This window comes from Staurois parvus, unplaced genomic scaffold (genome assembly GCF_062004578.1).
Source record: "Staurois parvus isolate SC_StPar_1 unplaced genomic scaffold, SC_StPar_1.0 ptg000530l, whole genome shotgun sequence".
In the NCBI taxonomy this organism is placed as follows: Eukaryota; Metazoa; Chordata; class Amphibia; order Anura; family Ranidae; genus Staurois; species Staurois parvus.
The window spans coordinates 1,567,228-1,580,476 of NW_028318326.1; the positions used below are offsets into that span (position 1 = coordinate 1,567,228).

The window sequence follows — 13,249 nt, forward strand, 5'->3', positions numbered from 1 at the left end:
AAGAAGATGCAACCTTCTGTGTCAGCATGAATTTTCAATTCTTCATCCTTTGTCATTTTTTGTAAACAAGCATGCAAGTTGGCATGCGTTATTCTCAAGTGATCTGTTTAAGTCTTCTTGATCAACCTATTTGTTTTTATCATAAGGACCAATGGACAATTTAGTTGTTAATTTTCTTTTTTTTTTGTTTTACTTGATTACACAGTGCAATCCGTAGTTAGTCAAAGCTTTACAAGCTCTGCGAAAAGTGTTACAGAATCTGTCAGCACTCAGTCAGTATCAGAAGCCACAGTATATTTAAAAGAATTTAAATCAGTTCAAGCAGAAGCTGTGCAGGTTTTTGAAAGCATTTCTGAAAGCTCAACTGTAACTGCATCATCCTCTATGAAAACAGAAGAACACTTTAAAGAGGCCATCACCCAAGCTTCAAAAGAACAGGTTTCTGAAACTGAAGCTGAGGTACAAGAGGTCAGTGATGAAGCACCAAAGATACTGCTGAAACTTCATGATATGACCGTGAAGGTTGGAGAGGTAGCCCAGTTTATCTGCGCGGTGCAAGAGGGAAATTTAGAAGTTACCTGGAAACATGAAAACCAAACCATAGAAGACACCACAAGAATGAAAACATCTCAAAATGGAAATGTCATGTTACTTACTATACAGAATGTTCAGTTGACAGATCAAGGCACATACAGTTGCACAGTTTCGAATGCCTTCGGAGAGAAGACAACTACTGCAGTACTAACCGTAGAAGGTGGCTATTTTAATACTGCTGTTGTAGTATCCTCCAAATAAAAATAATGATGGTTTCTTGTCACCTTGTTCGATTTTGTTTGGTCATTCTTACAATGAAATAGCATATGATTTTCAAACAAAATAGATCTGTACAGTGGTGGCCCCTATAACATCATGTATTTGTAGAGATTTAGATTGAAAAAGATTTAGCAATTACTAAACATGCTTAATACTTTTAACATTAGCTGATAGCTGCATGGCAAATAATTAACATAACAGACTGTTATGTTATGGTTAGGGTCAAGAATCATGTTTTCATTTTTTTCACTTAGTTTTTTTAACTTTTGATTTAGGCTAAAGGCTCAATTTCTATGAGCTCCAATACATTTTTGAATATATTTTATAATGATAAAGTTATATTATCCATCTATTTATCTATATACAATGTATGTAACTGTTATTTTTGAAAGTTTTACTTTTCAGTTACTTATTTTTCCCTTAGGAGCATGAGTTAAAAAAGTTACATTAGCTCCAAACTAATCATTTTAGCCCTCTAATTTTTTTCTTTCATAAGTATTATAGATGTGAGTAAAAAAATGACCAGTCCTATAACCTATAATTTATAAGAGGTGACAAAGTACTTATTAAAAAAAATGCCTTCACTTTACATTGAATATACATAAAGTAACAACAACGAATGGAACAAATGATTCCAATTTTTGATATACAAATTCACAATACTAACAACTGCCAGAAACAGCTAATCCAGTCATTCTTTTTCTGTACTAGTATGCACTGTATTCGCAAACCATCTTAACTAACACTTTCATAAATTTATTCTTGCCTAGCAGAAGAAGCAACCACCAAGGCAGTAGCACAAATAACCCTTGAATCAGATAAAAAAAGCTTTACAACGCATAAAGAAATTCAGATTAAGAGTTCTTATGAAGTCAAACAGGAGACCACCACGAAAACTTCCAGCCTGTCAATAACTCCATCACAAAGGCCACCAGGACCTGAGAGACAAAAGAGCAAAGAATATTTCCCTGATGTCATACCTTATGAAGAACTCATAGACTCTTGTGCTGTAGTGCCAGCTTTTCTTGAAAAACTGCCCCCAGAAACTTTTGTAAAGGAAGGCACAGATGTCTCCCTCTTTTGCGTTATAAAGGGCATTCCTGCTCCTTGTGTTATATGGCTCTTCAACAAACTTCTAGTTGATGAGTCAACAACGTGTCTTTTAAGAAATGACGGGTCGCTTTGCAGCTTAAAATTGTTGAAAATTGTTCCAAAGCAGAGTGGCATATACACATGCAAAATAGTTAATGCAGCAGGACAAGCTGAATGCAGCACTCATCTGACAGTGACAGGTTGGCAACTGCATGCTCTTTCCACCTATGAATACTTGCATAGCACTGTATGCAATGGACAACAATATAAAAAAAATAGCTACATGTGGCAATGAATTAAATTGTTTTCCACTTCAGTATGAGGCATGTAAAGGCATGTTCAGATGCGTTATATCATACACAGAATAGTCTTTTTGGAGACTGACACATTCACCTTTGATATTTAGGTGCCAATACACTTTAAGACCCCTTTGGCATGTCTTTTTATATGTTAGTGTGAGTGTAATCTGTATGTAACAGGAATGGGCAAATCTAATTTCTCATTTTAAATTTTTTTCTAAAGTGAAAGAAATTCCAACTATTTATTTTTAATTTTGGTGCAATGAAACAAGCTCTTCATTGCTGTCTGTGAAATCAGAAAGGGGATTTCCCCTTATGCCAAGTTTAGTTGTGGCAGCCAGAGTTCTGCTGTAAGCTGAATTTTGTAGTTCTTCTCTGTGGAATGCATCCACATATATTCCCAGTGGTGTATTTAGGTTTTGTGCTGCCCTAGGCAACACAAAAATTGTACCCATCCCCCCACCCCCACAGAGACCCTGACGCCAACCAACACCCCCTCCCCCACAAAGAGAGCCTGGCATTGACCAACAACACCCCACCCCTACCTGAGAGAGCCTTCCTCTACCACCGCTCCCCATATACTGGCCACCGCCCCACCCCGGTGAGAGAGAGAGGACATTTACCTTCACAGCTCCGGACATCCGGGAACAAGAGTCAGGCTCTGAATACACCATCAAGCAGCCCGCAGCCTCTCGGATCCCACCTGGTCCCCATGCTACGTGTGTCCCTTCTTCTATCCCTTCTTCCGGAGGGGCAGCGCTGCCCCCCTAAAAAATGCTGCTGCCCTCCAGAAAAATGCTGCCCTAGGCAAATGCCTTGTTTGCCTTGTGGTAAATATGCCCCTGTATATTCCTAGGATGACTTAGCTAGGGGTTAAATAGAAGCTGCATTAGGGCTTGCATAAATGCAGCATGCATTTATCATACATTTGAGATCATTTTGAGATGCTTCAGGGTTGACTAAGTAATATAAAATATTACTTTTATAAGGAGAGAAGCAGTTCGCAAGTGAATAAAAGGCTGTGTAGCCTTATGATGTGGGCTTAATTATGATGTGTAAACATCAGCAGGTTACAATTATCTTTGTAACATTATGGACATTGGAAACTAGATGTATTTTGATTTGCTCATTGCTGTATTGTCATTCCAGTCACTGTCCTAAAAAAGAATAAATCTTATGTTTGAAAGTATAAAAAAACGTAAAAATTAAAAATAAAAACTAAAAATTTCTACTTTTTTCTGCATAGCTCTGGAGAAAGTGCTTCAAGAAAGGATAGAACAACAGATTGAATTTGAAGTAAAAGGTATGTTAAAAGATAACTTGGATCTTAAATTTCATATAAACTAGCTCTTTTTTGGGGGAACATCTGTGAAACACAGGTATTGGGTTTTTTTGGAGGTTTTATTTTTTGTTTTTTTTTAATATAGAAATATTTTAACATATTATTTATATTTCCATTATTACAAATTGTGCATGAAGTTGGTTTCCAAGTTAATTAAGTTAATAATTATGTTTATGAATGAAACATTTCAGAAACGTAGATTAACAACATCATCATACAACTTTCTCATAAGATTTTCTACAGTTTTCAAATTTTGCATGATGAAAAGTGTACAAAAGGTGGTATGTCTTAAATAGAAATGCACTGTTATTTTGTTGCTTTGTGTTTTATTTTGTCTATTTTGTTCATTAAAACACAATGCATTAAATGCCTTACATGGCTTGCAGATGGCATCTAGTACTGTGCATAATTAATGTTGCTTGCTTTTATTGCATAACATAATAATTTTTTGGCTGTATTAGTTCGAATAAACGCCTTCTCATTCAAATATAGCTGTTTTTAGGTTACAACAGATACAATTTTGTATTAATTTAAAAAACTTTACTCACATCCAAATAAGCATCAGAAAGGGCGTTTATTCTGCTGTCTGCAAGTCAGGTAAGATCTTTATCTGCAATTTTAAACCCACTAAAATTTCCGGACAGCTATGCATACACAAAAAATGTTATTTACAAAACAATTTTGAGATTTACCTGTCTGTCACTGAAGAAATTTCTACAGTTGAAGAATGAACACACAGCAAGCGATTTTGGTGTCAGAAACTTTAAAAAAGAACAAGGCGTTGCGTTTATTCGAACAAATATGGTGAGTGAATATTTTTCTGGATTTGTAGTTTATGTAGCATGACTATAGATGATTTCTAAATATATTTTAAAAAATACATATTTAAATTCAAATATTTGGTGAGGTGAGCTCCTATTAAACCATAGATTTCATTTTTCACAGAAATATTCTTCAGGGAGGAAGCTGAAAGTGAAAATGAAAACAGAAGAGCATTGCGAGGTGCCTTTTCAGATACAGAAGACTACTTGGATCATGGACTCATTTCATCTAATCGATGCGCAAGTCGGACATCCTCTATTGGTTCTTGGTCAGAATTCATAAAGCCTTCCTTCACACAGAAGTTGACATTTCGATCAGTTTTGGAAGGCGAACCTGCAGTTTTTCGCTGTAAACTGGTTGCCTGCCCATTGCCAAAAATCTCTTGGTTTCACAATAACAAACCAATTGGTAGAGATTCACGGAGGGTCGTTAAAACTGAAAGTGAAATGCACATTCATAACTGTAATTTGTTAATTAAAAGTGTGGAAGATCGAGATTCGGGCAGCTATCGCATATTTGCTATAAATAGTGAGGGATCATCTGAGAGCACAGCATCATTGCTTGTAGCCTTAAGAGAAGAGCAGAACCCCAAATATATAGATTTTGTAAGATACTCTGAAAAAACTCATGAAAGCATAGATACCCTAGTTCAGAAGAAAAGGGAAAGCAAGTTAAAAGTTGACCTCAAGTGTGTTGGATCTCCGCATGATAAACGTAGGGAAACACAAGTTTTGAAAAGCAAATATTCTAAGAAAGGTATATACAAAACTATAAGCTTTGAAAAGATTTTTTCAGGTGAAACATGTAAAAAAAGTCACACTAGAAAAGTTTCTGAGAGTGAGAAGCTGTTAGACAAAGAAATACAGAGTAAGCTGCAAAAGTTGCGGGAACTTAAAAGAGCAAGAGGAAGCAGAAGTTCTATTTGTTCTTCTGATATATGCTCTGATGTAGACCTTGAGTCTTTCCAAAGCGAAACAAGTTCAGTAAGCTTTCATATTGAGAGAGAAAAATATAAATTTGGCACTTTCTCTGAGGTTTTTAAAGATATTACATTTGAAGCAAAAGAGGTTAAAGTGGAAAAGCTGCTAGAGAATACCGAACAATTGAAAGAGCTCAACCACAGCAGTGCCCAACAAAAAGCACCAGAAGCTGGGTCTTCAGATGCTATAGTACCAGATACAACTGAACCTTATATCTCAGATGTGGTCCAAGATTTTAAAGAAGGAGATTTTCATGAAATTGTTGTTGAAGAACATGGTAAACAGAAGAATGAGTATCAAACTGAATGTAACACAGAGGAAAACAAAATCCCAGAATCAGGCACTGGCCTTCTTACATCAACTGTTGATATCAGTGAGCCAAAAGAAATAGACAATGAAGAAATAGAGTTGTTAGCACCTATTAAAGTGAATAAACCTATTAAATCTAAAGTACTTCAAGATCGTTCTGAAATAAGCTATGTGTGCAAATTAGCAAAGAAATTCAATCAAAGTGAAATTAAAGTTCATCAATCACAAAGTGAGACTTACACTAACAAAATGAATGAAATGCTTCAGAATGAAAATGAGGTTGATACCGGCAAAGTGCATTTGGAATTACAAGCAGAAATAAACTTTCCAACAAGAACAGAAAATGTTAGTCATAAAAATGTACCTAAAACAATTCAAAAAGACAAGGATAGGAGCATTACAGAATTAGAAGAAGAACCAGTTAAAATGTATGAACCTGTTAGAGCCAAAATACGACAAGGACCATTTGAAACCAGTTTATCCTATTTAAGATGTCAGACCAATGTACAAGAAGAGTATACCTCACAGAAATGTAACAGAATGACTGGATTTAGTCTGAGCTCCTTCCAAGAGCCACGCAGAAAAGAGGAGAATGTATGTGTATCTAAAGATCTTCAAAAGCCATCAAGCATTTTGGAGGTAATGCCATCAACTAACATTAATAGTGTACAGAAAGCCAACAATCAGGGTGAGTTACATTTGCCTGAATCAATTCAACTCTATGAACCTGTGACTGCAATATTACTAAAAGAGTCTTCTGAACCTAATATAGAATATGGAATACAAGATAAAAAGCCAGTAAATACTAAACTGTACCCTTCATTGGCAGTGACTCAAGAAAGCAAAAATACCTTAAATAATGAGTTTTATAGGAAACCGTTGCATTTTCAAAAACAAGATAAATCAAAACTTAGAGAAGATATTTGGCCTGAAAAATCAATAGTGCACATTGATGATCTACAAAAGGAAACAGAAAGCAATTCAGAACTAATTATTGTCAATGAGCCTGTAAAAGCTAGGTTTTTGCAGGGGTCTTCTGAATCTAAGTTCTTAAGTTTATCTGCACAAATGGAAAAACAAAACGAAAATAAAGGACCATTTAAAGATAGTGAAAGTGAAATTTACATTATTGGAATTGATAGGAAATTTGACATTAGTGAAATTTCTGTTAATGATAAAAATAAGAAATTTGTAGATGAAAAGAAAGAAAATTTGCAGTTGAAAGATAAAAAATTAGCAGTTGCAGAAAGAAGTGTTAGTAAGAGTACTGACGCTAAAAAAGATTACATGAATTTGGAAATGAAAGAACCAGTAAAAATGCACAAACCCATTACAGCTAAACTTGTACCTGAGTCTGTTAATATAAATAAAGCAGTATCAACTAAAGTGCTTCAAAGGCCATCAGAAGCTAGCTTAACTGAAATAACTACACATCAAGTACAAGAAAAACATCATCTGGAATTTGAATGGGTTGATGATGCTTTCCAAAAAGAACAAAATGTGCACTTGACTTTATCTTCTTTAAAGGAATTAGAAGATAAGCAGGTGGAATTGTTAACTGCACCATTAGTGAGCACTGAGGGAATCCAAGAAAGAAAAGAACCTCAAGATTCATACTGTACTTCTAAAATTCTGCAAGAGCTTCTTCAGTCTGACCTAACTCGATCTGCTGTGCGTGAAAATGAAAATAACTGGCAGAAAATCGAACCAAAGGAAAGAAAGCAATTCCTTAGAAAGCAAGAATTACAGGAACATTTCCCTTTGGACACCAGGGATAGTGCAGTTGGAGACACTCCAAACACTGCTCAATTAATTGAAAAAAAAGATAATGTTGAATCACAGCTACCACTTTCCATCCAAACTAATCAACTTGATACAGCTGAAATATTACAAGCATTTCAGAAAACTGAGGAGGCAACTGTAGTAATTCATGCAAAGCAGCAGGATGTAACAAAGTTTAAGGAAGTTGATGAAGTCGACAGAGATGCAACAGTTTTAGGATTATCGAGGAAAGAAGATTTACAGGGAGAGGAATTTATGCACATGGATATTAAAGATAAACCAGTGTGTTTAAAATCATCAGACGTTCCATTCAAAACATTAATTTTAAAAGATGATAGGTTCCAAAACCAAAATGAATACCCAGAAAGTCTTCAATTTAACACTAGTGAACATGTTTTGTCTGAAGCTCAACAGGAATTTGAAGTGAAAAATTTGGAAAATGTGTCTGAACAATTAACACTGCAAGAAGTGTTGGCCAATCGGAAGTCTGAAGAAGTTTATGAAGCTGGCACTTCTCAGGAAATTAAGACACATTATTTTGCTTCAGAAATCAAAAACAGAGAACACGTAGATGAATCAATTAATCAGTTTAGTAAGTCATTTAATGAAGGTAGCACCTTCCCTGTAGAAAAAGAGGATGTGCAGTTAGAATTGCAAGTGATAAAAGACCTTAAGATCATCATAGATGTTAGTGAAACAGAGCATGAAATGAGAAAGAATCTTGACGATGAATCTGAAAAGCCTGTGACCGAAAAGCCATATCCATGTTCCCCTATGTTTACATGTGATATTGACTCTCAAGAAGCATTTGAGAGTGACACGTGTACATTTACCTGTTATTTCCGTGGTTACCCTCAACCAACAGTCTCTTGGTATAATAACGACAAATCAATACCTCGCAATAATAACTTTCTAATAGTTACCACAGATTCCAAATCTACTTTAACATTTTCATCTGTTCAACCTCAATATGCAGGTTCTATAACATGTGTAATATTTAATCAATATGGAACTGATACCACCTTTGGAAAACTTAAAGTTAAATTAAGAGAGAAAGAAGATCAAAATGTAGCTGAAACTTTGAGAAAATGTGAGGTGTTTATTTCCAAGCATTTAACTGAAGGAGAAGAAGATGAACTTGTGTCCCTTTTTGCTAATGCTGAACAAAAACGTGCTTTAGATGATGTGGATACATTTAGCTTACAGATACCAAAGTTCACGCATGACATTCCTTGCAAATCTGATACATCATTATCACTGCCTGTTGAGATCAAAGTCACTGCTCCTACTCCTGTTCCAGAATATGAAGAGGAATTGACAGAAAGCTTTCAGCCAGTTCAGGTTCCACAAAAGGCAGAGCCTCAAAATAGCATTCAAAAAATTAAGCACAAATTTACTTTTGGTTTTGATGTCACTAGTGATACACAAAAATCAATTCAGGAAAATGAAAAACAAACAGTTATCAGTGGAGAGGAATGTCCAGTATTAGAATGCATTATATCAGATAACAAAAAGCCACAGATAACATGGCACCAAAGTAGTAGAGCTGAATTTGAGACTGAGAGGGGTAGCTTCCAAAAAGCAGATAGCATGGGCAAACTACATACTGAAAATGTCACTGCTATGGATGGTGTGATTGAAAAAATGTTTGATAGGAGAGAACCACCTGAAGGAAATAGCATGGACCAACTACATACTGAATTTGTCACTGCTGCAGACAGCATGGTTGGAAAAATTATTCCTGGTAATGCAGTAGCTGAAGATAGCTTAGGCAAAGTACATACTGAAGATGTTGTGGTTAAAAACATAATTTCTCGGAGTCCAGAAGTTAAAGTAGATAGCATGATCAAGCTACATACTGAAGACGTATCTACAATAGACAGGGTAGTTGAAAAAATGGTTGAAGGAAGTGCTGAAGAAAATATAATGGACACATTATTTGCTTACAATGTCAATGATAGAACAGTTGAAAAGAGTATTGCTGAAAGGGTAGAAGATGAGAATATCCTGGACAAGCTATATACTGAAAATGCAAGTGCTGTAGTCAGCATAGCTGTAAATATAACTGCTGGGATTGAAAAAGATGAACACAAGATATCATCAATAGAATGTGAATTGCCAGGATACAAGAAAATGATGGAGCAGGTGGTTTCATCTACTGAGACAGCTAACCAGGAATGTATGATATCTAAAGTAAAGGAAATGGAGAACAATCTGGAAGAATCTTCCATCACTGACACTGCGGACACTGATAATGTCAGTGACAGTGCTGACATTATAATTGAGAAAAAAACGGACATTTTCGGTATTGAGAGTGTTGAGATTGAAAATGTTAGTTACAGAATGGATATGGATAAAATTTCCAAGAGCACTAAGAAAACCAAAGTTGATAACAGGACAAATACTGTTAAAATCAATAGCACTGAGACAATTGATATTCAGAACTGTTTACTGGAGAGTGAGAAAAAAGAACCTAAAGACAATGATACTATACCTACAACTGAAGGAGTAACCTTATCTCTCTCTAGTTTGATGGGAGATATTACTCAAAACATAAGACAAGATTCAGAGATTGAAATTTTGCAGTTCAAGACAGATGAGAGACTTGAAATTAAACTTAATGCTGCAAAAGATGGCATGTTAGAACAAAGTCCCTCTGGAGAAACTGAGAAAAGAGATATAAAGAGGGATTTGCCAGTGCCACCAAAAAGAAGAAACTCATTGCTTAGACGTAAATCTAGCATTGATTCTTTAGTGGAAGCTAAAGGTCTTGAGCTAGGTAGTTGTTCATCACTTGAAAATGCAGGAAAAATAGACAATAAAAACATTTTGCCAGTTGCACCACAAAGAAGACGTTCTTTTATAAAGCATAAATCTGGAATAGATAGGGAGAGCAAAGCAGTTACTACAACAGTAGAAACCATCAGTGTTAACCAGGGCCAAAGCCTAGTAGACACAAAAACAGTCAATATTAAGAAGGCAATACCAACACCCCCACCAACTCCCCCACGAAGAAAACGCTCAGTAGTAAAACCCAGACCTGCAGAAGAAAAAATGGTTGATCTACAAAAGGATATAACAGGCACAGAAACAGAAAGTAGCAAAAAATCTGAATATTCAAAAGAACAGTCCCCAGAAGATCATAGAGAAAGTCTGAGTGAAAGTGTTAAAACAGATAACGTACAAAATCTTAATGAAATAGAAGATATTTCATATCTTGGCATTTTTGAGGGGGAAGAGTTATTAAGCATGGATTATCTAATGTCAATAAGCAGTGATAATGCTGAATGGGAGGACTCAGATAGACAAGAAAATCAGATACATGAAGCAAAAGAGAATTATTACAAGGTGGAAGATATATCTGAAAGCAGAACAGAAAGCGGGGGAAAGCTTATAGATGTTTTGCCCCAATCCCTAGTAAGTCCAGAACTTGAAAGTTTCCAACCCGAAAAAGTAAAAAAGAAGAGAGATATTCAGGATGAACGTATAACTTCACTGGAAATTGAAGAAGTAACGTTTGATACTGTGTATGAGTTTTATAAAACTCAATCTGCTCGTGCATTTTCTCCTGAGTCTGAGATGTCAATTGAAGCTGGTAGTGTCTTTAGTGATGACGCTGTAGAGATTGATCAGTTTTTTACTCCACCATCTTCTGCTGAGCAATCTTACTCTCCATTTAGTGAATCATTTCTTACACCAGCAAGTTCACCGGACCGTTATTTTACACCTGTACAGCAAATGTTAGAAGCTAGCGAAACTGAAAGTCAGGAGTTGTCTTCCTGTACTCCTGATCCTAGATGTACTAAAACCTCAGATGTTCATATGAATTCAGTACAAATTACTGAAGGTGACAATAAAAAAGAAATGATAATGCCTCCGTCATTTATTAAACCACTGCTGAAAAAAAGGGTTTTTGAAAATTGTACATTAAGCTTTGCTGCCGAAGTTAGAGGATTTCCAATTCCAGAAGTAAAATGGTACAGAAACTCAGAGTTGCTTGAAAAAGAAGAAAGAACAAAAATAGAGCAAAGAGGAAATGTGCATATACTAGAAGTGAACAGCATTAAAATGAGTGATGGTGGGGAGTATAGATGTATTGCTACAAATTCTATAGGAAACGCAACAAGCTTTACTCAGGTGGACATTTTGGCACAGGATGGCAAATCAGTTGCTTTACCACCTCCTGTAACCCATCAGCATGTTATGGAGTTTGACATGGAACAACACACAACATCCAGATCACCTTCTCCTCAAGAAATTCTTCTGGAGGTTGAACTAGATGAAAGCGAAGTTAGAGATTTTGAAAAGCAAGTAAAGATTGTAACTCTTCCTGAATTTTCCCCAGACAGTAAGAGCATGGTCATCTCACTTGATGTCCTTCCTTTGGCTTATGATGACCAAAATGTTGCTGCTGGTACTAAAGATAGTGATGATGTTAAAATTAATTTTGAAGTAAGTGAAAAACCACCTTGTTTTACTCACCCAATTGCAAATGCAATTAATGTTGAAGGATTAGATGTAGAATTTAAATGTTCAGTTACTGGAATTCCATCACCAGCTGTGAAATGGTTTAAAGAAGAACAATGCATTGTCCCAGATCCTAACAAATATATTATAAAGCTGGATGGTGACGAACATAGTCTTTTTATATATGAAGTCAATGAAGCTGATGCTGGAAGTTATATTTGCAAAGCAGAAAACTATTTTGGAGAGGTATCGTGTCATGCTGTTTTAACAATAATACATTCAGAAGAGAGTGTTATACAAGAAAAGCAAAATAAATCAGAAGATAAATCAGAAGATATTCCTTTAGAAAGTATACAAGATGGAGCTCCTATATCTGATATCATTGCAGAGGAGAAATTTTCCAAGGAGGAAGAAATAGAAGTTGAAATTGAATTTGAAAATGATGGTAATGATGTAAATAAAACCCTTGAACTTATAGCTAACGCTGCCAGCACATGTGTAGAAGGTAGCGAGACACATTTGAATATAAACTTTGATGTTTTTGATAAGCCTTCTCAAGAAAGGGATATAGAATTTAGAGCTGAGAACATTGAGGGTTGTCGTTTTGAGTTTCAAGTAACAGAATCTGCACCTAAATTCCTAACTGCACCAATGGACTCTGTTGTATCCAAAGAAGCACAAGCATGTTTCCAGTGTGTTGTTGAGGGCTCTCCTGTACCAGAAGTTAGTTGGTACAAAGATGAAATATTTGTTCAAGGTGAAAAGTATGTACTTGAAGATGAAGAAGATGGTAGCCATAAGCTAATTATAGAAAATGTTAGTTATGATGATGAAGGCCAATATAAATGCATGGCGACAAATAAAGAAGGGATTGCAGAAAGTGTTGCTTTGTTGAAAATTAAGTAGAGAATGACTTCAAAATCAGCTGCTACTTTTGAAGCTAAACATTTGCACTTTTAAAGATGATGCCTTATGGTATCAGTAAGATAATTACTGCCATTTTCTGCTACAGATATTATGTACTGGTAATTTCCTTTGAAAAACCATAAGGATTGCTTAAATTGCTACATTTTCATTGTAAATAGATATTGGCACCGTAAAGTAATGTTAATAATGTATGTTTAGTGCATACAAGTGTTGTAGTACTGTGACTTATTTTGTGTACCAAAAACCGAATTTTATTTTTTTTTCTTGTCATTATTTATTATAATTCCTAATACTACTTATGTTCTGCAAACACTGACTCACGGATTTAACAAAGCCACAGTATGCTCCGTCAATTCATTATATATATGTAGATGGATGCAGTTACTGGTCTTACTTCTTGAAAAATGCTGCTTGCT

At 35.4% G+C, this 13,249-nt stretch overlaps 1 protein-coding gene across 41 annotated transcripts in view; it reads left to right on the plus strand.

Annotated features, from left to right (window-relative positions):
- TTN (titin) overlaps positions 1-13,249 on the plus strand; it is a 332,717-nt gene that overhangs the window by 73,523 nt on the left and 245,945 nt on the right. For all 41 annotated transcript variants that reach the window (XM_089690388.1, XM_089690411.1, XM_089690396.1 and 38 more), the window contains one exon: positions 3,451-3,507. In XM_089690388.1, the coding sequence (XP_089546514.1) occupies positions 3,451-3,507 (57 nt within the window). The remainder of the gene's footprint in view (positions 1-3,450; positions 3,508-13,249) is intronic.